At 41.7% G+C, this 27,301-nt stretch overlaps 2 protein-coding genes across 5 annotated transcripts in view; both read left to right on the top strand.

Moving 5' to 3' along the window:
- LOC139992587 (uncharacterized) overlaps positions 1 to 18,654 on the top strand; it is a 28,550-nt gene extending 9,896 nt beyond the window's left edge. For 2 of the 3 annotated variants that reach the window (XM_072013536.1, XM_072013537.1), the window contains 6 exons: positions 7,666 to 7,772; positions 8,063 to 8,340; positions 8,798 to 8,975; positions 11,555 to 11,724; positions 13,186 to 16,733; positions 17,232 to 18,654. In XM_072013536.1, the coding sequence (XP_071869637.1) occupies positions 7,666 to 7,772; positions 8,063 to 8,340; positions 8,798 to 8,975; positions 11,555 to 11,724; positions 13,186 to 16,733; positions 17,232 to 18,426 (5,476 nt within the window). In that variant the 3' untranslated portion in view covers positions 18,427 to 18,654. The remainder of the gene's footprint in view (positions 1 to 7,665; positions 7,773 to 8,062; positions 8,341 to 8,797; positions 8,976 to 11,554; positions 11,725 to 13,185; positions 16,734 to 17,231) is intronic. The other variant, XM_072013538.1, reaches the window with a different exon arrangement.
- Positions 18,655 to 20,913: 2,259 nt separating this feature from the next.
- Positions 20,914 to 25,221, top strand: Srr (Serine racemase). Of its 2 annotated transcripts, none has more exons than XM_072013540.1 (6): positions 20,914 to 21,011; positions 21,814 to 21,933; positions 22,390 to 22,748; positions 23,079 to 23,241; positions 23,372 to 23,664; positions 23,899 to 25,221. In XM_072013540.1, exons 1-6 carry the CDS (start codon positions 21,009 to 21,011, stop codon positions 24,254 to 24,256), a joined length of 1,296 nt encoding a protein of 431 aa, XP_071869641.1. In that variant the 5' UTR covers positions 20,914 to 21,008; the 3' UTR covers positions 24,257 to 25,221. The 2 variants fall into 2 exon arrangements, with proteins under 2 accessions (XP_071869641.1, XP_071869640.1); XM_072013539.1 differs by lacking the exon at positions 20,914 to 21,011 and adding an exon at positions 21,076 to 21,515.
- The last annotated feature ends 2,080 nt before the right edge of the window (positions 25,222 to 27,301 follow it).

Raw genomic sequence — 27,301 nt, 5'->3', positions numbered from 1 at the left:
CGGTGGCATTCTATCTTCTATTCGTTTCTATTCGTGAAGCAGACTTGAAAGCTGGCGTTGTACGCAACGCGTATAACAAAATGACTAAATTTTGCCATGTAACTTGGCCGCCCAAACGATAAACCAAAAGTTTATCTCTAATTTACGATATTTAAATCGAAGAAACGTTTCCGCGCTTCCAATTGTTCGCGATATTAATACGTTTTCTGCTGAACTCCACTCTCTTTTGATCCATTTAACGTTCAAGATTCAATATACCCAAGTTCATCGCTTTCAGTTCAAAGTACCATCACTTTGTCCCATAAAAGTCTCCTCTTTTTTCGTCGTCGCTTTTCGCAAGAGGATGGGACGACTTCCCGGTCAAAGCGGTTGCCGTTTTCGAGTCGCGACTGTCCATTAAAACGCGAGCTCCTCTGACGCAATTAAAGCCAATCTCGCGTTGCTTAATAACGCGAATAATAGAATGTTGCCGCTTTTACGCTCGAAACTGAGCCATTCCCCTGGGAAGGACAGTCGTTCTGCGAGCTTCCTTGGTTCCTTACGTGACTAACTTCTCGCCCAGTGAATCATTTTCAACCGTGCTGCACTTGGAAAACGGGCTTTTTACGATTGCACGCTGCTGCGTGTCGCGAATTACACCGTGAACGTCGAGAACGGTGTATAAACGAATTTACGAGCTTCCTGTGGCTGTCTTAATTCTCTCTTATGCATCTGAAACACAAAAGAACGAGACTTTGTGCGTTACGGTAACGTTTACACGGACTATCGCAATGACGGCTGTAAAAGCTACAAGAAAAAGAATAAGTGTCGCCGATAACGACGGTATGACCAAGTTTTGGAAATATTTTTCAAAAGGTGACGACCATGATGAAGCAGAACGTAAAAGTTTATATCGGTAAAGAGATAAAAATGAAAATAATATAGGAAAAAGTTTATGAGAAAGAAGTTCAGAGTGTAGAGGAGTAGAGAACAAGTAAGAAAAATTAGGAAGAAATGGGGAGAAAATAGAGACGATGGAGGAAGAGAGAAAGGAACAGAACGATGGAGAAAAGGAAGTTTGTCGATAGCCTGGTGAACCAGGGAACTAAAATGAATCACAAGCACGGGAAGTGCAGGACGATAGGAAAATAAACTGCACTGGCAGAAAAACTAAAAGGGGAATCACAGTAAGCAGAATTAGCAGCGATCAGATTGTTACCGGGTAGAATCAAGAAAGAGACATACGCAAGTTCGAATATTCATAATACGAACATGAATTTTCGTGTGTTTTTATTCACGTGTTCTGTTTTTATAGAGAACATAGGAAAATTCCGGAAAAGCAGAAAACTTGTAAAGTTTCTCTAAAGCAGAGGAAATGACTTTGAGCATCACCTTACACCGTTGCTCAACGCAAAAGGAAAGAAACGAAAGAAACTCCTCAAGTTCCATAAATCTCAGCTTGCATAACAGTTATTTGGTCTATTGACTGGTAAAAAAATGGCTGATAGAGGAAAGTTAGCTATAACAACGGGCTTAAAGAACATCAGCCTTCTGGCAGTCGGGGCAAAGAGGAAAGCACGAAACATTTATTCATTAATCAGCGGGTAAAAGCCAGTCGGCGAAAAGGAACGCGTCGACTGATTAACCGATTTTTCGCGAATATTTCCGCGAATATTTCTGCGGATATCTCCGCGAATATCTCCGCGAATATCTCCGTGAATATCTCCGCGAATATCTCCGCGAATATTTCCACGATTGTTTCGTGCGATCGGCTTCCACGTTGCGCGTCTAATAAACACGCAGGGAATATGCACGCGCCTCCGGATCGATATTCAGGTTTTGTTGTGCAATTAATTATACCTATTAGCGAGTTGTACTCTCGTCAATAAACGCGCCAGCACGATCCCGGGCATAATTTAATTTACGATCTAACAACGATCCCACTCTGTTACAATTGACACGTTCTGGTAATAAACGCGGTACTGGCTAATGTCGCGCGAAAATTGTCGCACTTTCACGCACAATCGTTAATTCACGCGTGATTTCCTCGACTCAGGGTGAATTCGCGATGAGGAGAAATTCGGGCCGTGTCCATAATATTCTTCTTTTTGCTCCGTGTATCAACTTCTTCTTTTGCAACGATTTTCAAAATATCGAGGGATGGGTTAAGGTTAATTTGAAACCGACGACACACTAAGCGCGTCACTTATGTTCTTCTCCGATACGAATTAACGATCAATTTATAATAAAATCAGGGAAGATGGATGTTTCACTTATAGAAATATAAAATTTAAAGAACTTGAAATGTTTATACGATATAAACATCTATTAACATAAACTATCGTTTGGTCTTTAATGGTTTAATTTCATTATGAGAAGAAATCGTTGCACTTCTCCAAATAGATTTCATTCACGTTTGAACGTTAAAATATTGGACGAAAAGGTAAAGGTGTAACATATACATAAAGTTCATAGGGTCGAGTCAAAGAGGAGCTGGGGGTCGGAAATCAAAGTATCGGCTACATCGCCGTTTACGCGACATTTTCATTTTCGCCAATTATCAGGCGGCCGGGCAATCAATTTGCACGGTGAACGTTCGTTCACCGGCCCCATGCTGATACGGCCGTACAGAAATGTTCCGACGGCCGGTGTGCTGGATGATTCGTTGGCCGTCAATTGATCAGGAACCATCGTCATTAGGCATCGGGCGTTTAACGTGATTAAGTCGCCGAATTCGTACGCGATAGCATGCCGTGCTGCTCTTCCCATCCGCAATGAAACGGTAACCGATCAAAAGCTCCGCATTACTTATGGCTGATTGATCGATAGAACACTCTCCCTCCTCTCTGTTTCGCCCCGCCGCTCGCTACCGCTTCTCTCTCTTTCTCTCTCTTCCTCTCTCTCTCTCTCTCTCTCTTTCTCATATTCACGTCGTCTGTTCCTTACTCTTTCCCGTTTCAATCTTCCCTGCAAGCCTCGCAAAAGCTTTAATTCAACCACGACCACACTCTCGATTCCCAGTCATTACGATCTCGGTCTGGATCGCAAATTAAATTCGACCTGCATTTCGCAGTTTCTGTTTGTCGACCGGTTGCGTCGTTTCGCCGGTTTACGCCCACCTGCTGCAGAGTGTTAGTTATGTCCGGTTTAAAAGCTATCGTAAACCGTGTATACATGGAATCTTCTTAGCTCTGAATTGTCGTAGAACCGAGTGGCTGGAGCAGAGTAAACTAGGACTTTGGCGGAGGAGCTGTACTCAAACATTCTGCACTGTAACATTTTTCCCTCGGACAAATGTAGCAAAGTTGTTGAGACGTACCTAATCTGGTTCTTAGAAGATTTGATTTTAAGATACGATGTACAGAGGCTATAAAATGTATTTGAGCGTCTTTTTATCAGGGTCCACATTTCATTTTCGTAGTATCAAATTTTGGTAATCGTATGAAAGTATTACCGAATCATTCGAAAATTACACTATTTTTGAAAGTAAAATTCTTCGGTAGATTTGGTTCTTCGGTTTGCTATCATTCTTGGGAAATATTTAGAAAAATATCAAGTTCTCAGTGAACGGTGCTCGGCGAACCTTCTTATCCTCGTTGGGATGGAAAATTGCAACAGCTCGCGGATTTCTGAGCTCTCACGCTGATTCGCGGTCGTGCTCCCAGTGACCCAGTAATCGAGGGTCGATATTCACCGGAGCGGGTGTCTAACGGTGTCTAATGTTACAAGGAATCGCGTGAACGCCGCCGCGTGTGTCTCCGTTCGAATTCGAGGCTTTCGCGCAACCGAGGGTGGTGTGGGTCGACGACTCGTTAAACGTCGCGTGATTACGAAGAATCTGTGGATCCCGGCCGATGAAGCAATCAGCCGGTTGAATTTAAAGAAACGTTATCCAGCGGAATTCCTTCGACCGACTGGGTTCTTCCGAATTATTCGAATTTGAAATTCAAAAAAGAACTCGTTGAGCAAGGAGTGCCAAAAGATCGAGTCCAGTATGGCTATGCATGAGATTTAAAAGTCATAGCTCGGTCTTTGCATCGAGTCGGCATCGAAGAAAGGAGCATTTTCTCAATTAGACGGGACTCTCTTTTACATTACGATTAATCAACATATTCATTGTTTTATTAAAATCTTAGAGTCTAGAGATAGTCATAGTCTGGAGAGAAATCTTCCTATATTCTTGACATTGCACGAATAGATAGAAGATGGATCGATTCTTATTTCGACATCATTCGCCAGCGTAATATCCGGCAAACACGAGAGCTAGCTTTCGTTTCCTCTGCACCCGCCGGTGAAAACGAGAGCCACTCGACAACTTTAAAGCCTCTGACGAACGACTTCCTCAGGTTTTCGCCTGAATTTCGTTAATTAACACAAATCAATTGATCCTTTCTGTTTGCTTCAAGATTTACGATTATCAGAATCGATTTCTTTTAGTAAACATAATTAGATGTTACGAATTGTCGTTAATTTATATAATTTATTAGATTAAAAGCGTAGGTGTTGTTTGTACGTATGTTAATATCGTTCATTAGTATTTTAATTACTTTGAAAGAATGAAAAAACTTCTCAGCGAATTGTTTTTTGAATCAGCTTCGCTCTTTGATTTCGCTTTTTCTCAGTGGAGATTAGAATACTCTCGGACACGAGTAAATTTAGTACGACTAGATCTGAGTCATCCATGCGTAATTCTAAAACAGAAAAGCTGATGCACGATAGATTTGACCTATTGTACCTGGACGAAAGCTTCTAACCTTTCCGGAAGGTCAGAAAATGGCACAAACTTCTCAGTAGAAAAATCCCCAAATTCTAGTAAAATGTATTTACCGCGTTTTTTATTTATCTCTGTCGATCTTTCCTTCGACTCAATTTACACGTTTCTCTTCTCTTTCTTTCTTTTTTTCTGATTTTTTTTAAACATATTGACTCGTCAACAGTGTGTTTAACTAGAATTATTTCGTAGATAAACGTGTCTGGAGAAAAACAGAATGCAACAGATCACGGGTTAAACGTTGAACGGACAAAGGTAGCCGGTTATCTTGGCGAAACTTTAAATAGCTTTTTCGCTCGGCTCCGCGGGAGTCGACGACGCCGATAAAAACAACCGAGTTTCGCGAAGCTACTGGTTTACTCTTTTAAGGGCCGAGCCAGTTTTCTTCTTATTGGCTCGCTCTTGCGAATTTCGAGATCGTAAATGCAAATAACTTACAATCGGAGCATTCGATCGTTATTCGAAAATCGAATTTACAGCTGTGTTCCTTCGCTAAGATAACCTTATTCTGCAAAACTTTCTTTCGAAGCATGAAATAAAGGATCACGAACAAGAAAATTACTCTGCTATTCCGACTACGAAACACAGAACCAATGATTGTCGTGGAAAAATTAGTTGTTAAACGAGTAGTCCTTTAATAAAAATGATTATATCATATTCATCCTTAAAGATGAAATATTTCTATCAAAAAACATTAAGATTGTATCTATTCGAACCAAGAAACGAAACTAAATAAATAACTACACGAGTACACGGTCCGTGTGACCCAAGCACGATCGTGTGAACCGTGAAAGTTAGGAGAAGATCCCGGTAAATTTAGATGCACCTCTTCGTTCTTGTTGCTCCTCGTCGTTTCTCATCTTGCACGCGTGCGAACCAGCGCAAAAGGCTTAGGTGGAATGGTTTTTGAGGTCAAGGAAAGCAGCGTGAACAGGCTGATTCTAGGAGTCCGTTCGATTTTCTAATTTCCGGAAGCGTGTTGGTCAGCCACGCCATGGCGGCTCGCGAACTCATTCATACGGTGAACGATGGGCCACGGTTATTCACGGGTATTCCAAGCATTCCTGAATACTTGCAGCGGCTTGAAGTCAGACCACCGACGACCCTATTTACTTGGAGTCCAATTCCACGCCCGGTTCGTGATCTACGGATGGGATACGTGACGTTAAAAGAGCCGAATCCTTTAGGTCAGCTCAACGATGAGAATTTCAGACGGTTCCGGAGGAAATTCGAAACAGTTTCAATTTTTCAACGCCTGTTCCGCTGATTTTCCGACCTGCAAGCTTTGATTAGTCGACGAACGATATCGGGATCCTGTGAAACCGTGTTTCAACTCTTTCTAACAGAAATATTTTCATCGGTGCTTGTTCTTGCTCTTTGAACAGTGACCGCTTTATACGTGGAACTTTCGTATCGACGTTTTACGTTTATTCGATGTGTAATCATGATGTAGATATTTTCAAGAGCCGTGGGAAATAGATGCATGCTTTTCTGCTGTTCGACGATTTGTGGCAAATACAATTAAACCGTATGGGGCCAATTAAAATGCAGATATCCGGGGATAACTTTAGCGATTCAAGAACACGTAGAGCTGTCGGGTTTCGGAGGTTGGATTGCTTGACGAGAGAGTTTAAGTGAAATAGTCCAACATCGCATTACTCTAATCCTGACATACTTCAACTCTTCCTTTATTATTCAAATCTTGAGAAATTAAAGAAGTCAGAAAACGTACACATGCGTACAAAGTATCTTGTCGAAAAACTAAGCAAGAGTGAAAAGATACAAAAGGTGTGGGACGAGATCCAGGAGTGGAAAGTGTTTCTGAAACTCCGATCGCTGTTAAGCGGATTTACGATGGCACGTGCGGACGTTTCACGAGCACAGTGGAGCAGATAATGACGTTAAGAGGATCCGAGAGCTTGCGGTGGCCTGGCTGCGAGCACCGTTCGGACGAAAAGTATGCGTCGTGCTGGCTGTGCACCCGATAAATTTGCCCGACCTCCCCGGGGTCCCCGGCGGATTTTCTTGCGCGCCTACAATTCGAAATCGTATTGTTTAGATGGTCGTTGAATATTCACGTGTCCAGTTTAGTGAATCGTATTATCGAACATGTTACGTGGAGTTTATCTCTTTGATATTCGGCGTGTGTCGCGTGCGGGTCACTGCCGATTACACCAGCCACTGGTTACTTGTTGAATATCTATGGCTAATGCGATACGCCGTTGTCGACGATATGGAATTATTTATTGGTTAACCGCGACAGCTCTTTTCATGGATTTTCGTGTTGGACGGAGCAAGGCAAACGTGACACGTTGTTTGCAATATATCACTCGAATTGTTATTATATATTCTGCTGATAGACGACAAAGTAGACTCCATCAATTTGCTATTGTGGTTCTGAATGAAGAGGAGAAAGAAGGGGAGAAAGAAGGAGAGAAGAGGATGTATGAATGAAGGGGAAGAAAAGGAAAATGTGTTTCGTGCTTGAGAGCTGCTAGTGGACTCATCAATAAAGTAGCACACCAGGCTCTTAAACGTCGGGTAGTAAAGGTTAGGTCAGAAGAGCTATTTGTATGGAGGGGATTGTTGGACGAGGACTTTGGAAAATTCTCTTGGTGTGAATTGTTTTGGTAGAGAGTTTAGAAGCTATTATTCTACTGTCTATACGTCTAAAATAGATAGCTGTTAGGCTTAGGTTTACGATAGTGAGAAAGATATTTTTTAAATATGACGTTGCAGTTGGTATTTTAGAGATGTTTCAGACTGGAATGTTGATTCGGAAGGGTGAATGTGTAAAATCGTCGCAAATCGATCGGATTCGACATCGAGGGCGAATCCATCAGCGGCGTCCTGAAATGAATGCAATCAATCAAACGCGATAGTTGGAGCGTAACGCTGGCTGAATTCTGTTTCAGTTACTTGGAGATATATAACGAGAAGGTGAGGGATCTTTTGAAGCCGTCCTCGAGCACGAGCGGATTGAGAGTTCGCGAGCATCCTCGACTCGGCCCTTATGTTCAAGGTACCGCCAATCGAACATTCAGTTCGCTTCGAAATCCTACAACTTCGATGATTGTTATCTAAAATAATTGTTGTCACGGAGATTTCCTGCCACTTGACTCGTTTCTTCAGCATTTGACAAGCTTTTCTAAGGATATCTATTATTGTTAATTTTATATAATTCACGTTTTCAATTTCTAACATTTTTCTCTTCAAATGTATGAAACTCCTTATCATCTGCTCATCTATCCATTCTTTTGTCTTTCAAGTTTCCACATTTGTAATTCTTCTTCTCAATATCTTCCGTAACAGGATTGACCCATCACGCGGTTCGCACGCTGGGGTCGTTGATGTCCTATGTGGAGGAGGGAACGAAAGCCCGGAAGACAGCATCGACGTTGCAAAATCCTAGTAGCAGTCGCAGCCACGCTCTGTTGACGATCGCCGTTACAGAGGAGTCGCAGTGTGTCGGTAACAGCGTCTGTTCGAGGAAGAAAGAGATCTCGCCACGCGGTGGTAGCAAATTACGGTTGGTCGATCTGGCGGGCAGCGAGAGCGCGGCCACGTGCAGCGGCGTACATCGACTGAAAGTGAGTCACTTGCTAAAAATAATATCGTTGGCGCGAACGAACGAACCGATCGATAGAGCTTTTTGAGCAGGTAGAAATCGGAAACTACATGATCGGGATTTCCCTTTCGGATGATTCGATCGTATAGGATGCTTTTATCTTCGACGAATCGGAATTCGATGAATTGAAACGTGGAAAAAGAATCGAATCGTTGAAATAATCTATTTTTTGTTCAGATGGATTCAGGCAATTTAAAATCACTTTACCAGCGTAAATCTGTTATTTACTTGACTTGAAATATACTCCCGAATTCCTATGCTCATCCTCGTTAATCAAGTCGTGTGAGTTTAAGTACATAAGTCCAATAAGTGATCAATCTGAACGAAGATACTTTAGATACAGTTCTAGTGGTTTCATCCGATTGCTCGTATGAACAAGAACGAAATAAAAAAGCAGTGCGTGACACGTGTCTTTGCAGGAGGGCGCGAATATAAACAAGAGTCTAGTGGCTCTAGGGAACGTAATATCAGCCCTTGCGGAGAGAGGCACGACCGGAAGTGGTTCGGGCAGGAGGTTCATCCCTTATAGAGATTCTTCGCTTACTTGGCTGTTGAAGGACGCACTTGGCGGAAATGCCACTACCATTATGCTCGCCAGTAAGTGTCTTCCCTTTGATCTTCCCTTCTTCTGCTCTCACTTTTCCTCACCCTCCCGATATCCATAGCCTTCGAGCTATCCCTCCTTATATCTCTTTTCCTCTTACTTCTGCTTTTCATTCTTCCCCTCGTTCGTTCGTATTTATTTTTATTAGACGCCTCTTCCGTTGTGTATCCAGTTAAACGATGATTTACACGTTGAACGAACAGCTTTCTTTCCACTTTGATTCGTCGCTAATCCGTTTATACCGTTCGTTCCAGATTCGCTCCTTCAGATTTCGTCCCGTTCTATTCGAAACGCAGTTACTGCTCCATTTCACTCCTGTTCCCGAGGCCCGGTCGTACCAGGATCGCGATATTTAATTTGGGAAGACGACTCAGCTTCCAGGACGCGACAAAAAAAAATTTGCCGACGCTCTCCATCCTCTCCTTATCTTCTCAGTCTCCGTTACCACCCACTCACCCAGTCCTTTGCCACCCTTGTCACTACTTAACTCCAGCTTTCCATAAATTCCAGTTAATTGCCAGAGGAGAATTATTATCGCGAGCCTCTGATTCATGAAATTATCCCGGCGATACCGGAGTCCGGACTCGGCCCGGATGGTAATTGGTTTAAATGCTTTTCCAGGCGAGCTAAGGCGCGGAGATTAAAATTCGATAACCGGTGCGAAAGCGTACTGACGGGAATCGGTAAATACGAAATCCTTTAAGCTTGTCAAAGTCGCAGTTCCGCACTGCTCTTTGAACGTTCCACTCCTGTTGGCTGACGTTGAAATGTCCACTCGATGGAACGAAATGCAACAATTCTAGCGCGTAGGTTACTCATAGATAGACCTGTACTATTAGGCTGTCCCAAAAGTTTCTACCGTTTTATAAGGAAATAATATATGCATAACATTTTTTGTTTTATATCATTCTATCGAATTATTATATATTTCTACTTGTAGTAATAGAACAATATGGATCATGCATAATTCAATAAAGTAATATAAAACAAAAAATATCGTGCACCTATTATTTCCTTATAAAACGAAAGGAACGTTTGGGACAACCTAATACTTGCATACATATTATCACGGCACACTTTCACCAGTTTCGATCAGTTTGTTGTTTAAAAGAAAATCAGCGATAGGTCTGTTTCGGTAGTGGCTGGTAGCAATGAAAGTCGGTATTTTTGTAGAAAAACGAAGTTTCGGTAGTAACTCTTGTAAATAGGTCGACCGTAAGTCTTGTAGAATTTGAGTCTTGTAGTAAATGTGGCATGTAGAGAAATTACGGTACAGAATAGGAAACTCTTTTTGCGTAGCCATCCGTACGAAGGGTGAGTTGTACATTAGGACAGACCGAGTCCTTCGTAAATCTGACCACAGATCTGGAACGTAAAATAAAATATTCGTCGATCCCGTGTAGCCTGAGAAAAGAGCGCAGATCTCTTGATTTATTTTATAACAAAATACTTTACTGATCGAATCGAATCGGAAGAGCGCGACTATTGCCTTGTCATGGATCAACTCTTTATCTCGTCAAACAGTTTCGAGATTCAGTTCCATCCAATTGAAAAATATTTTTGTTTCGCAATTTCCAGTTTATCGACATGGAAAAATTTCCTTTTTTTTTTTTTTTTTTTGATATTCATACATGACAAGTGCACTGATGGTTGAACCTGAAAAATACCGATCCCCCTGCTTGTCCGGTCATTGTTTCGCTCTACCACGATTTTCGACTCGCCCTTCGCTAAAGCAACATTTTACTCTTTCTCTTTTCGGTTAAACGGGCAAATGAGAATTTATCTGGTGAAACAATAACGGTGATCACCTCTTCTTCGAATTATTCCAATATTTCCGGATGACTGGAAATTCATCTAATGCATCCAACGTGGTATATAATCGCTGGAATCCAGATGGAAAAACGATCGACTAATTAGCACGGTCGGCTCGATACCACCTAAACGGAAGAATCGGCAAATATTCGTAGGCCGGCCGCGATGCGTATAATTAATCGTGGCGAAATATTCCAAACCGATGATCATCGACGTCCAATTGAATTGCTAATAGCATTCGGGGCTTATTATCGTGTCGATGGTGGAGGGGAGAAGGACGTTTAATATTCAGTGTCTGCATTAATGGTTGACCGCGGATATAGTATACGATAGACGTTCGAACGGGCCCTTTTTCTCCCATGACACCTGATCGAATTTAAAATTCCGTTGAAACGTTGACGTTTTTCATTTCGCGCAAGACCTGCCTCGAATGATGGAGAACGGAGGAAAATTTGCCTGCCTCTTTTTTCGAGGGCGTCGCTTTGCGCTTCAGACCAACGACTAAAACAAATTTATTCGATCGATTCCACCCTGAAATTCGATTAATCGGTGTTGCAGCGGATTGGAAGATAAGGGAAAACAATTTTTGATGACATTTTACTCCGTGGGAGGACTAGTCGCTGCGATTAATTATAAGGGAAAAATAGTGAGGGATTATACGGTGGCAAATCAAAAACCCGACGGTAGATGAATGAACACGTACGCGATGGTGTACAGGTGTTGATTACAGCGAGCTTTATCTTCTGTGCTTGGTTTTTAGCGATCTCGCCAGCAAGCGGAAGTTACAACGAGACCGCGCACACGCTGCGATTCGCGCAGAGAGCGCAAAGCGTGGTCAATCGGCCGGTGGTCAACGAGGATCCCGTGGCGAGAATCATCCGCGAGTTGAGTGCTGAGGTGGCCCGATTAAAGTCTTTATTGTTAGAAAAGGCAAGTCGAATTTATAACGTACGATAAATGAAAAATTGCGAAGTGATTTGAAAGATTCGAATACATATTGGAGATGCATTTTCCTTGTAAACATTTTGTTTATACCCATAGAATATTTTGAGATAAGTTTGATGGAGGAAAGCTTGGACATCCTGTACGTACTAGACGGTGAATTTTTCAAAGCACTCTCACGCATCTCGTAGTTGATCGTACATCTGAAAATTCATCGGAACTGATTTTCTATTTTGATGACATTTGTCCACGTTATATATGTAGATGAGATAATAGAGATAAATGCGAACTGTATGAAAGAAATTTCCATTTCCATCGATCATACGAGCGAACAATTTTCCCCAAATTGACTTCGGATTCAATCGTTTCTCGGTAGATCGACGATGCCGTTTCTCCACATTATACCGGTATGTGTGTTCATAAATAAACGGCAATAACAGTATTTTTCGTGGCATGAATATTAATAGGAACCAGAGTAAATAGAAAAATAAATTCACAGTTACCGAAGACGAGGAGCGGAAGGGGATAAAATCAGTGGGGGGGGGGCGGGATCGGGGTTTTATTTATAACTGAAATCGATTCGCCATTACGGGAAATCTCGCGTTGCCCAGGAGTCCAGGATCTGGTTCACGAAGCAATGAGGATAAATCGACCAAGTTTATTATCGAGCCCCAAAGCGAACATAAACTCGTATCGTCGAATCGTCATTACGCAAATGAAATGCATGAATCGTTTATTTGATACTCATTGACCGGTCGCCCGATCCTTCCTGTGGATTGGTCGAACGATTGCTGATAAAATACAGTTCGCAGGTGCGTGCGTTTAACGAGTGATCCGCATTTCCATTTCGCCTATCCGGCATGAGTAGATTTTACAATATCCTTCGATCATGCTATGCGTTATGTAATCGGTCATTAATTAGCCTCATCGAATTTCCCTCGGTCGTTATGATCGCCGTTATTCCTGCCAGTCATCGATTTTCCCCGATTCGTTTCGGACGCGTAATTATCTTAATCAATGCCTCGCGCGTGCTTTCGTGGTAACAGTTTCAAAATGACACCTGCCAATCATATATTATTCTGGGGACAGGAATTTCCTCTGATTGTTTATTGGATCTGATTGAGAGTGATTGCGATTTATTGAATTATACCTATGTATGTGGAAGAACCGAGTGCTTAAGAATAGAATATGCGAATGAAAGGTATTTAGCAATTGTGGGTTCTCGATGCACGTTGTTCATTATTATGAGAATAAGAATTTTCTGTGTGCTTGCTTATTGCGAGTAATTGAGTTTCAAATTCCAGAGATTTATGTGTTTACGCACTTGAGTGTAAGTATGCGTGCTTGAATATAAAAGAGAGAAGCGCATGGGCACTGAAAGATTTGGATGAACGTCGTTGCCTAACATTCCAACGTTATATTTTCGTCGTAAAAAATCATATTTTACAGAACGCAGAAGCAGCTACGAACGCGTTGTGTTGTTGCCAGAAGAATCGACCAAACTGCAATACGAATACAGATCGATCATCAAAAGAAGCCGAGGCAGAATCAACTGAACGATCCACCCTGCGAAATTCGGGAGAAAAATCCCAAGAGGAGGAAGCAATAGTAGCTGGATCGAGGATAGAAGAAGAAAAAAGACCGAAGAGCGTCGTTTCAGTTCGAAGATCCAATTCCAGCGACAGCGTTACCACGTACGAGGTCGGTTCGTCCAAAAAGAAATTCGGTTCGCTAGAATTTTTGGCGACGAGCGATCGCTTCAACCGAGCAAAGGTGACGGAGTTGAACGACGAAGAAGACGAAGTGAGCGAGATCCACGAGTCCGTGTTCGTCGACATCCCCACATTGGTTGCGGTTTTGATCAAACCGGATAACAATCTGCAAGAATCCTCGGTTCAGATCGAGGAGATTTGTTCGGACGAGGTTGTGGAAGAAGAATCGATCGATGTGGATTTCGAGGCGGCTAACGACGATCACGAAACGTTCGGCGAGTTTGAGAAACTGGACAGTATCGATCACGATGATAGAAGCAGCTCTGTGAACTCGTGTCACACTTTTGGGGACATCGAAGCGGAGACGTATCAAAATTCCGAAAGCCATCAAGTAAAATCAGTTTCCAAACCTAAGCAAAAGCCGAAGTTTCGTAAGCAGGACTCGGTGCACGTGTTTCCAACCTCTGTTCTTTCCAATCTACACACGTTGAAGAAATTTGGTTCGGTGGAAACGATCCAGAAGAATAGAGATCCTGTATTCTCGTTGGAAAGATCTCATACTAATTTAGAGAAACGTTGTACAGTTCCTGATAGAGTGAAGAAGTTAAACAATATCCGGGAGATCGATGATCAGAAGATATCGAATAGAGGTAACTGGTCCAAAGAGCAGCTTCAACGAAAAGGTAGCAACGATTCGGATAAGAGTCTAAAAGAATCCAACAACCAACCTGGATCGAAGATAAAAAACTACGCGAGGAAGCCTAGTTTGGAGAACCTGAAGAGAAAGACTAGCAAGGATAGCAGTTCGAGTAGTTCGAAAGACGAACAGATTCTGATTTCGAGTCTGGCTCGAGATAAACTATTGCGTAGAAAGAATTCGTTAGACCAAGAACCTTCCATCAGGAACCACACGCCTATTCAAAGAGTCAAACGCGCTGAAATCGTGGCGGCAGTTACAGAGAGATTGTATTCGAGTAGAAAAAACGCGGAGGATGTTCCAGGGATGCGGTCTCCTCCAGATACAGGCGAGGTAAAGTCTGTGGCCAAGTTGAAGCTGCAGGAGATCTCGAGGAAGATGTTGGGTAAACGTAGACGAGTCTGCGTGGACACTCAGACGGATTGCTCGAGGACTATTCGCATGAAGGACACTGCGTCTCTTACAGAAACGCCACGGATAGTCTGTCAGGACGTTGCAGTTCTAACAGATTATCATCAAGACTGCGAATACGTTTTGGGTCAAAAGACACCTATTTTGAGAGTGAAAGAGACTGCTACTTCGACGGAGAAACCTAAGACGAACATTGTCAGATGTAAAGATGTGGGAAGTTTGGCGAACGATCTCGAAGAATACGATTACGAAATTCACTCTCCGCGCAATGACTCTGGAATTCTTTCGGACGACACTCAAAATTACGCGGAGAGCAATTTAAGTAGCACAGAGGTGTCTGATCTATGTCAAGAAGCTGACAGAAGAGTGGTATACGCAGAAAGTTCGACGAATACGAGTATGTTCTCTTCTTGTCGTAGCTTTGCGGTACAGACACCGCGACCGGAAGTCTTTGGTCAATCATTACCACAGAACAAAGCTCCTACCTGCGCAAGACGATGTTGCAACTCCATCAAAGATTCTCAAAGTCATCCATCGATTAATAATTCTGAGAAAAGTGTAATTTCTATTTCATTACCGGATACCATCAACATTACCATCGAAACCATGAATACCGTAGATTCTAGGATCGCAGTGCCGGACAACGAGACATTGCAACAAAATGCGAAATGTTCTACGAAGGACGAGGAAGCTCAAACCAACGAATGGAACGATCTTCGTAACGAGATCTTCTGTTCGAAGGATCAGACCACATCGACGCCTAGCCAAACCGATAGCAGGGTATTCCGAATCGAGAACATCTTTCAGGACCCTAACAACGCGGCCAAGTATTCGAGAACAGATCCGAATCGAATGCAGGGGACGAGGATAAGGAATTCCATTACTTTCAGGAATTCCCTAGGGACATCGTACGTGCCCCAGTCGAAGAAGCACGAGTCCTCTCCTAGAGAAGTTCACGCTGAAGGATTTATCAGGGATGGATTAATCACGGAGGCGTTTATCAACCGGAAGCGCAGTTTTAATTTGGAAAGAACACCTAGTTCGGCCGTTTACCAGGATCCTTGGAGGAACTGGCAAGTTCCTGTGTCCTTGGTTAACACGATCCATCCGATAGATTCTTCGAAGGGTTTGGGAGTTATCCCATCTTCTTGGCAACCGGAAGTCGGCGAAATTCCGCTGGTCGAACAAAGTTTGTCGCATAGAAACTACGTTGAGGAATCACAGGTGGAGTTTGAGGTGGATAACATCGAAGAGATCTCGAAGATGAAGTCTCCTTCTTGTAATATTAAATCAAATAATAATATGGATCATGAACATGGTTTCTCAGATGATAGTTTGGACTATAACGAGAGTAACGTATGTAGCGAGTCGATGATACTGAAAAGCGAACAGATGGTTGAACAGCGTGAGAATTTTTGTCCACCTGACGTAGTGGCGCATACTAAAAAAGATTGTTCAAAATCTATCGAAGAGAAGAACGAATCTATTAACGATTTCGAAGACAATCAAGTGGAATTCCCTAAGAAGAATCTTACAGAGTCAACAGAAGCTATTAATATACACGATTACAAATTTTTGATCTTGGGTAGGCCTTGTTATAACTATGAAGAAACCAATGACGAATCTAATATTTACTTGAATCATGTGAAAAGTTCGGGGAAGAAGAAAGTATCCTTCTCCAACTCCAATGTCCTCGAAAAGAAGTTAACTTGTGAACCATCAGGAACCTTGAAGTCTATCATTAAAAAGAGGATGAAGAAAAACATGTCCGAAGTTCTAAACTCTTCCAACGATGAAACTGACGATTCTCAGCAAGAGGAAAGGATCAATTTAACCTTGGAAAGCGAACGGAAAGGTGAGTCCGCAAGTTCAGAAGAAGACAAAGAAGACCAGGATTCGATGAAATTCGAGGGAAATTCGAAGCAGAATCGTAAGAAGGTCAAGTTCTCCGTGGAAGAATCATCAGAGAACACGTGCAGTGAGTCGGACAGCTACGAGAATGTGGAGGAGGAGGAGGAGGAGGACGATGACGACGACGACAACGACGAGACAGAAAAGATCCTGCTCGATCGTACGGGCAGGAACGTTCTCGAAGAGTATCTGAGCGAGGCGGTGACCTTCATGCGAAATCTGAACTCTATCAGCGAGTACGTGAACGGGACGAGCATGCTCGAGAGGTGAGGAACAATCGCGAAGGGAAACATTCTCGGCCCCGAGTCTTTGATAGGTCGAGAGTCTTCTCGAGAACTTCTGACGGTGCTTTAGATTCTCCCTTGACTCTGCTGGTTTCGATTTTTAGATTAAAGAACCTGCAGCGATTGTTTTTGTAGGATTGCGTGCGTGGATTATTTATAAAATATATTTTTATTTCATTAGATTTATTAATTAGATACCCGTGGTACAGCTCTGATTTAATAAAGAAACATTGTATTTTTATCTACATTTAGATCGAACTCTATTTAGTTTAAATTCTTTAGATGGGATATTATAAAATGCTAATTATGTATCATATTTCAATATTATTGTATAATTTGACATTAATGAAATATTATTTAATTATGGAAATATGGGAGTATCATTAATACAAATTATACATGATATTTCAATGTTATATTATACAGTCTAAATTTAATGGAAATATTCTAAATAAATAAATCGATCAATTTTTTTTCAAGAAATCCCTTGTCATGGACATCTTTGGATTATGGGCGAGGTGGACAACGAGGTGGTCGTCGACGGAGCTGTCTCTCCTCCCGGAATCACGATTACTCGGAATTCATAGGTTGTAAGGTCAATCCAAAGAACGACGATGACTATCTAAGAGAGGACGATGATACAATGATGTCCATGGATTCTTACGAGAGGTGTATGAGGGGCATCCAGAGGTTGGAGCACTGCATTCGAAGAGTCGACAAGCACAACGAGCTGCTTAGGAAAAAATATGGCATTAATTGCGAATCTGCTGGCGCTAGACTGGATCTAGCGAGTCCTAGCACAGAGCCTCGCGCGTCGAAGACGAACGATGACTTCGAGATTCTTCGTGAAACGGAGAGTCCCTTGGGAGGGGATTCCAGTGTTGTAGAACAGAAAGAAGAAGACGATTTGGAGAAGAAAATCTTCAATCAGTTGATGAATGTCGCCAATTCCATCCGTTACAGAAATTCTAATAAACTTCAATCTCGTTTACTCGCTTCATCCGAATCTAACTCGAGGAGTCCTAGCTGTGGCTCGAAATTTCGCGAGAAATATCGTTACGCTATGAAAGAACCATTCTGCGGAGATGTTAAAGGAAATTTCAGTTTGGAAGAGACTTCGGACGATCGCAAAGATCTCACCACGTACGAAATAACAGGGAATCTATCCGTTGAGAAGACTTGTTCCGCCGAACAGAAGAACGATGACTTGGACTCTATTATGGAAGAAGATTTCTTACCTCTGAGAAGATTTAATCGTTCCTCTTGGTCAACTGATTTAGATCGTCCAACATTTAGGACAGATAGACAGGACGACTCGAGCAAGTACAGTTTTCTTTCGAAATACAAAGTAAACGATTCAAGGACCTCTGATACCACTGACTCTTTGGGGAAAATGTACAATATGAGGGGAAGCTTCCCCAAGCAACGAGTGTTGACCGACAGCGCGCGGAAAAGATTTCAAGAAACGGACGATTATTCGCGAAGAACCAGGGACGGATGTTGCAGGATGTGCGCGTGTTCGAAAGATCACTCGGATATTGAGAGTACGCCCGGCGAAATCATGCATCTCAGGGATAAATTGAAATATCCCGGAAGTCCCAGGGCAAGATTTCTGGAGCTTCTTCGGGAGAGGCGACGAATAGTCGAGTGCAGCCGTGGCACGAGTGCCTCTTGAACGCGCCTTCCCTAGTCGTCCCTTTTCAACTGTAAAATGTATTTTTCTATTGTAACGCGTCGTCACAATGTCGACGACGACATCCTCTTTGTAAATAATAGATTTCAGAACCTTTTGTAACGTTTGTCACCGCACCCACGATGAAATTTAACTTATTTATCTTCTGAGTATTCTATTAAGATCGTGTAATTCGCTCCTGTTCATAATATTAAATTACTTTCTTTATGATTCTTCTTCTCTTCTTCTGTGGTAAGACAAAAATTAAGATGGTGATTCATACGTGTATGACAGGCACATACGTATGAAAATCATAGTGGCGTAAATCCAGATTTTGAGAATTTTAATTTAATTTCCTTAGATTTATAATTCATCAATTTATAATCCGATTCTATGCCGTGATACGTTCTTATAATTTGGAAAGATAAAATAAATTTTTTATAACGATAATCCTAGACAATTACGTAGTGAACTGATTTACAGCCATTATGATCCTACACTTTCTATATGTGGCAGAGTTCACGAATTTTGGTTAAGATGGGGTGTTAAGGAATAATCTCTCTGGAAACGTTCCCTTTAGCTTCTAGCATAATTCGAGGGTATTACGAAATACTGATGCGATTAAATGCTGATACGTGTGCAACTTGAAATTAGGAGATAATTACTCTGAAACTCGTGAACTGCGCGATAATCGAACAAAGTTTTCAAATGAATCCATTATTTTATCTTAATATCCTTCCTTTTTTCTTTTTTCATGTTGAATCACAGAACAACAATATTTTTATTTTCGTTTCACCGATCAATCTGGCAGAAATCGACGCGCGTTCGTCAACGTTTTAACGACGATTTCGCGGTCCAGAAGGCTCGCGACACGAGCTGTGAGTGAATTACAGCTGACACAAACCGTGTTTCGCGCTTTGTTTGGTCAAAGAGCTGACGCACGTGTCGCCTCGATCCCAAGGAACATGGAAACGGATATCGATGGCATAATCGCGACGGTAATGATCGCGCTTTTCCATCGAGAAATATCACCATCGACGACAAATTTTGCATTTTTTTCTTCGATATTCTTACAAGATTGACGCACGGCACGATTTTCGCTGGCGAAGCTACAATAGGCGAGAAAAGAAAACGTAAACTTATAAGAATCGACGAGAATAGAATTTTGATGCAGTTACACTGGGGCCGTGCCTTTTTGTCGAATATCCTCTCGTGTATGTTCGCAAACAGGCATCGTTACGCTTGCATCAGCACTGTAGAGAAATACGACGCACCAAACGGGGAACACGTGCCAATTTTCACTCTTTTTCTTATTCTGTGCTTCTGTATACACCGTTTCAGACAGGGCAAAGAAGCAGGAAAGGCAATATTAACTAGGGCTGAAAAGGGGTAATTTGTTTATGGATCGTTGATTAATTCTTTGAACGATTATTGTTATACATATTCTACTCTTCATGATGTAATTCAGCAATTTTGAATTAAGATATTAACCCTCGTTGAGCGGGCGTTGAACAACTGTCGTGACATCAAATACGATGAACGTGTTCTAAAATGTCCTCCAACGGAAGCGAATTTCATATTCATTAGGAATTCCTTGGAACTTTTATAAGGCGAATGGTGTTAGAACTCTGAAAATAATACATTTAAATGATGTGGAGTCGAACTACAAATTTACCGATGTGAGAATGTAACACGATATACGCGACTTATATACCCACCACCGGTAGATACAATTATTAGTACAGATAAGGGAAATTAGGTTAGTATATCAATTCTAGTAACAGTTTGAGTGCATGTCGCAAAGAGGTGGTGACTCTGTTATCTGAGCTCTTCTAGGTCGCTAGAATTTCAATATCCAACCACCGTTTTGCAAACGGTGTCGCATTCTAGCGATCCAAAGTTATTAGGCTGACGTGATCATCGTGAAACGAAAGAGGCTCCGTTATTGCAGTGCTAACTCGCAAAGACTTTGCTCCTCTTACTAATGTTTGTAAACTGAAATTATCGCGTAAAAGGTTTCACGATTAGACAATAGATAGCGACGTGTCAGTGAGCGCAGCCGAGTTCGTTTCAACACGTGACGAGATTCGAGAGAAGCCATAAGGCTGCCGTCTGTAAGAATCATCTATGATAAACATCATTATATATATAGCCAAATTCCATTCGTTTTGCATAATCACTTAATTCGTTACCTTTGACAATTATGGAACCGTTACATTTTATAAACAGTTTGATTTCTTTTTTTCTCAAATAAATTATTCGTCGTATTGTTATACATACAAATTATAACATTAACTGAAAAGATAAGCAAAGTACCTTTTGTAGAAATTTTAACTTGGGTCTGAACTTTTACTTGAGAAGAGTATCGCGGGAAATAGATGAGACATTTAACAGAGAAAACTCGAAGACGAAATAATTTCGTTCGTTATCAGTCTCTGAGTATTATCGGTTCAGTCGGGGTTATCTATAAACTGAGGGTTAGTTACCATCACGATTCATGATCATCAGTTGATTTTGGTACGTCGAGGAGTACGTTTCTTCCTGAACTTAACAAAAACTGCAACAAAAGTTTCGAGACGTTAACCATGGTTCGTTACTATTTCTTCACTGGAATCCGGAGTCAAAGTTCGTCGATTTATCCGTGCACATTTGTTCTCACGCGTTTCATTACGCGACTCGTGCAATTTATTTCTTCGAAACGACAACAAACGATCGATTGGTTGGCGTTTGATCGTGGTGGTATCGCGAGTGGAATATTAATAACGAGCTGTGTTATCGACAAAAAAGAAAAGGGAAATCATCGCGGAATTATGACAATCACGAGACTTTCAGCTCTCTTCTCGTGGAAAAGAGGTCGAAGGTTGCGACGATAAAGCACATTACCGCGATTACACGACGTTTCCCGATCGAATAAATAACTCGAACGATCGGCGAATGTGCAGTCGATTTTTGGCACATGTCAGTCCGCTTCCAATTTGACGATCATGAGGGATCTCAACCGAAAGTCTAACGGAGAGGACCATAGCAACGGTCAAGATTTCGATTTGATCGCGGAAAGTAGAAACAACGATATCGACTCATCGACGCTTTACGTAATTATCTTTATAATATCATGATCATTTGACAATAATCGCGATAAGAATCGTCGAATGCCGTATTAGCTTTATTCGAGTTGATACGGTTCGGAACACGAGGTGGAATTCGGATACCATCGGGATGAAAACGTGATGTTATCAAACGATCATCTCGGTGATCTTGTTTTTAAAAGACAAGACAAGATCGCGTTTGCCCGCGATATCCATTCTTTTGGTGCACGGTTTCAATCGACTCGAACGGGTTAGCTTCAAAAAGAACCGAAAAGTCTCGAATCGTGTGCGTTTCTGTCTACAGAACAACGAGGACATGCTCGATCCATACTGCGTCGAGGAAAATCCCCAAAAGATTACTTTCGAGGACATCACTTCCGCTGCGTTCAAAATCAAATGTGGAATCGTCAACACTCCTTGTGTGGTATGATCTGAAATTTGAAAATTTCTTATTTCCATATTATAAAATGTTTAGTCCTATCACCATACTCGAATCTTTATGTCACAATTTCAAATAAATTCTTCTTTTCCTATTATTTCGTAATTCATTCTCACATAACAAATAGCTTCGACTCAAATTATATTCAATTTTCAGTATAATGAAAATTGAGAAACTTTCTGAAAAAAGGCTTCTATGTCTATATAATAATTATGAATTCTCTATAGATTATTTATAAATTATATATAGATCATGTATAATTATTATAAATTATCTTTCTGAACTATTAAAATTAATAGTATTATTATTAAGAAAATGGAACCAAATTTTCCAACGCAATTTGTTCAATTCATCATTTCGTCTCATGGATACTTCACTAGAAAGTTGCTCGATTTAACAGGAAAAAAAGAAAAAATTAAAATATTTCCTATTTGTTGTCAGAAATCGCGCCTGTCAGATGCGATGGGTATCGATTTGTATTTGAAGAAAGACTTCCTCCAAACAACTGGAAGTTTCAAGGAACGTGGCGCGAGGTATGCTCTGGTGATGCTGACCGAGGAACAAAAGAAGATCGGCGTGATCTCGGCCTCGCTGGGAAATCATGCACTCGCTCTCTCTTATCACGGATACAAGCTTAATATACCAGTGACAGTAGTGATGCCGGTGCTGGCACCGATCATGAAGATCGCCGCTTGTCGTCAATACGGTGCGAATGTAATTGTCGATGGTCTGGATATGGGTGAGGCAAAGCGTATCGCGCTGCGACAGGCGAAAGAGAATGGGCTGACGTATATAAATGGGTAAAGGCATATTCTACTTGCGATGATAGCAGTTTGCTGCTGGTTTCATTCGCGGATAACGTAAAATAAAAAGAATATTCGACACGTGTTATTAATGAACCTATAGCGAATGGAAAATGTCTTTTGCTTGGTTCTTTTTTACGCGAAAGCGACGTCCAACATCTTCCTCTTACGATATTAAAAAAATCTATTTTGCGGGATTAACATGTATTCAGAGATTTTCCTTTGTTAGCGACAATGTATCTAAATTTTGAAAATAAGAAAATCGTCTATTACAAGAGTTGGCCATGCAATAGGGAAGAGAAGAGTGTCTCGTTTATATTATTTCAGATACGATCACCCAGATATTATGGCAGGGCAAGGAACTCTAGGTCTTGAGATCGTGGAGCAGGTACCCGACATAGATGCAGTGGTCGTTCCCATCGGAGGAGGTGGTTTGATCGCGGGGGTAGCTCTGGCCGTGAAAACTCTCCAACCAAATGTAGAGATCATCGTGAGTTATCATGGGAATTAAACGAACGTTCAAGCTCGTTCATCCTCTTTTTAACGCTTCTTTTTCCACATCGACGAGTATGGAACGTATTTTCGATATAAACCAATATCGTTTTTCTGTCGGGTTCCAGGGCGTTGAGTCGGAAAGATGTCCCAGTTTCTATAAGGCCCGAAAGGCAGATCGACCTACCTACACTCGTATAGACTCGACTTTAGCCGATGGCCTTGCTGTTCCTAAGGTTGGATACAACGCTTTTGCTACCGCGAATCCGTTGATCGACAAATTGGTCGTGGTGAAGGAAGAATGGATAGCAATCGCGATCCTGAAGCTGGTCGAGAACGAGAAATGTATCGTCGAGGGTGCTGGAGCGACCGGCCTCGCCGCTATTTTGGCTGGTCAGCTGGAAGAACTGAAAGGCAAAAGGTCGTTTGATGTTGCACACAGTTAATTCAAGAACAAAAGCGTTTCCACCTTTCTGTCGCGTTTTCTATATCTCTTCGATTTCCTTCCTTCTATTTCATTTCAAGCTATAATTCTTCAACATTTCTTCTCAATTTATCAGTGGAAAAGATAATTGGTTCAACTAAAAACAAAAAATGTCGCAAATTCGATAATTCTAACAATAACCGTAACATTCACTTTGCTTTTCTTTTCTAGAGTGGTGTTGCTTCTATGCGGAGGAAATATCGACACAACGATTCTAGGTAGGTGTTTGGAGCGTGGACTAGCAGCGGAAGGCCGGCTTTTGAAGTTTACAGTGACTGTGTCCGATCGACCGGGCGGAATCGCAGAGCTCTGTAGAATGCTGGCCAGCATCGGTGTCTCGATAAAGGACATCATGCACGAGCGGGCTTGGATTATGTCGGACATCTTCAGCGTGGACGTGAAAGTGGTCTGCGAGACTAGAGACCGAGATCACGCAGAACAATTGAAGAACATGTTGCATCAAAATTATCAGCGGGTTGTGTTCGGCACTAGTGACATGTCCGCTCTGAACTTGCCTTTGAGCATGTAACATGTCGTTGTAAATTCGAACTTTCTGCGATTTTGAGTATTACTTAATACCGGTGAAGCTTCTTAATTTCTATGAGCGAAATAATCTTTCGTTTTTATAGAACAGAGAGACGCACTATTTATACAAATATCGTTTAACTATCTCATTGTTTGAAGTTCAGATACAGTTCGAATCCTTGTATATGTCATACTGAACTAGGTTCTGACCACGAAACAGAGGAAACCGCGAACGTTCCGCATCGATTTCCATTGTACGCTCGAATTATTGTCCCATATTCCTGACTGCGAGGGAAGTTTCTACGCATCGATAAAGACACGACAGCTATGGTTGCTCCAAAAAGCGAGTTGCTCGCGTTACAAACGAGCAACCCCTCTGCGTAATTTGCATCTGAAGAAGGGTGGTTCGATGGCTCGAAATTCGAGAGCAGCCTCTACGCAACACGCGTCACACCGAGGCGTAAACGTACACTCGCGAAATTTATTACTGTTGCTATGCTTTCGCGTTGGTTTGAGAGAGAGAGAGAGAGACAGAGAGACAGAGAGACAGAGAGAGAGAGAGAGAGAGAGAGAGAGAGAGAGAAGTGATGAAAAGGAACAAAATTCCACCCTTCTGCTCATACGCTGCTTTCGTCGCGTTTTATGTCGGAGATACGTGTTGCTACCGCCACCGTACGGATACGATTGGATTTTTGCGTAAGAGGAGGATCGTAAAGCGTTCGTTTACGAGCTCAATAACGACGCAACCCCTTATTGCGAGATGACTGGCTGTTTGACAACTTGCAGCTGCTCGTTTTCGACGAACTGCGCATTATTCTAATCGTAAGGAACGTGGAGTGCAAAAATTGGATGGAGGTGGTGGTTGAGAAGATCATTTGTACTATAAAAAATATAATATTCGAAATACTACATGGTGTATTGCTATGACTAAGAATAAAATGCGTATATTACGTATTCATTAACTTCGAAGCCAAATAGAAAATGAAATATTCCTGTATGCAAAGTTTTCCACACACGCTTCGTTGAAAAATGCGTATAAATTAGATTACTGCTCCGTAAATGTGAATATTACTCGCGATAACTGTGCTTTAACATAGCTTTTATTAAAAGTGCGCGATGAACAATTTACAAGTAAATTTCCAATAAGTTTGTTTCAGACATTCGCTGATAACTTTTTGAACTTCAGTATATTGATCGTAATGTAACTCGAACCAGGGATTATACAACCAGTGTCTTTTATCGACCGAATATACGCATTTCCACCTTTAAATAATGTTGTATTCCGTTTCCTAACGATGACTCGCTTGGAATTCTTGTCTCTCAAGCTTACAAGCTCCGACTTTCTCTTAAAGCAACCAATTTCATTATTTCTTCTTATCCTAAGTCAATTTCAGTCTGTTCACGAGAGAAGGGAGAATGAATTCTTCGAAGGAAGTTCACGATGTCACGATAATATTACTCTACTCTGATGATATTACGGTACTCTGCTGCTTAAAGATGGGAATGTTAATATTTTCCGCCGAATCGGGTCAATTTTAAGAAGCAGAAAGATGAATTTTTCGGAGAAAAAAGATGTTAAAATAATTTATGACGATCTTAACATTTTTCAGCGAGTCGAGTCAATTTTAAGGAACAGAAAGAGGGACGAATTTTTGATAAAATATTCACAATATTGCAATAAATATTACTGTACTCTAACGATATTACACCATTCTTCTTCTTACAGGGAGGGAATGTTAATATTTTTTCTGGAAGTCGGGTCAATTTCAACGCGGTCGTGTCAAATAAAAAATGAGTCGGGACAGACTGGCAAAATAAATTTCGTGTGGACCGCGTGTTTTCGCGTTTCTGCTGGAAGCATTTCCATGAGGCACGCGGCTGTCAGGGGATTAATGCATCTTTACACCGAGGCGACTGCTCGGTTTCGTCGCGTTACACGCTCGAATAATATATCGCACGCGTTACACTGGAGGTATTCCCGTGTCTGGTTTCAAAAGACTCGACTTCTTTTCCCCTTCTGAAGCTTCTTTTCAATGACGGTTGACAATACACGACGATGTGTCACCTTTCTAATATCGGACTGCTCCGGATGAGTTATGATATGTGAACCAGCCAAAGAGGGAAGTAGCGAACAGCCTTCGCTGGCAATGAAAGATCCGCGGATCTGCTTTTTTTCTTCATCTTTTCGCGCATCTCGTTTCAGACGGTGGAAAAAGAAAGGAGAAAGGAAAAAGGAGAAAACTAGAACATCATTGTGCTACCGGGAATGCTGGTTTCGCGGCTACTGAAGCATTGTGAGATTGTTGGAAAGGAAATGAAGAGATGCGAATTTTTTGAATTCGCCAGCAAACTCATTACTTTGATTAGTAAATTTTTCAAGTAGATTAATGACATACATACATTTGATACTAACTACTTTTGTTTTTGTTTCAGGTTAATGTTGAAATAAGAAATACACGTATATGTAAAGAAGTGAGGATAGTGAAGGAAGAACAGTTCTAAGGCGGTATAAACTACTTGAAAGTGGAAGTTGAAGTTGCCTGTCAGACGCTCGACTCTACGCTTCCCTTATGGACACTAAACATACTTCCAGCTAGCCAATATCGCAACAGAGTTACCGTGATAGTTTATAACTCGAGACATCTACAGACCATCCAACAACCTTGGTGAAACTTATACTATCGTCTTTCACGTTGGTTCAATCCCTCCCAGATAAACAATATTTTCAACTCATAAATCTATATTCTACAAATACAACTACCTTTCCAGGGGAGTTGAAGAAGTTCAATCAGGCGATTCTACTGACACCAATTCTTATCCTTTTGCTGCTGCTCCGTCCGTGAACCTTAAAGCATTGACCAAGCGCAACTTTCTCCATTTCTTGGTTCAGTCTGGCGCCTTCCGAACGAGATTGAATTTACATCGAGTGGGGGAGAGCGGATTAAGCGCGGGCAAAGTTTCGCCGAATTTTTTTTCTAACCCACCCACGCCCGTTCGTTGCTCGTACTCTTTTTCCCAGTTTTTTCAACACCGAGGAGGGGAGAAGCTA

Source organism: Bombus fervidus, chromosome 11 (genome assembly GCF_041682495.2).
Source record: "Bombus fervidus isolate BK054 chromosome 11, iyBomFerv1, whole genome shotgun sequence".
Classification (NCBI taxonomy): Eukaryota; Metazoa; Arthropoda; class Insecta; order Hymenoptera; family Apidae; genus Bombus; species Bombus fervidus.
Note: the sequence above shows the minus strand (reverse complement) of the source record. Positions and strands in the feature narration are given on the sequence as shown.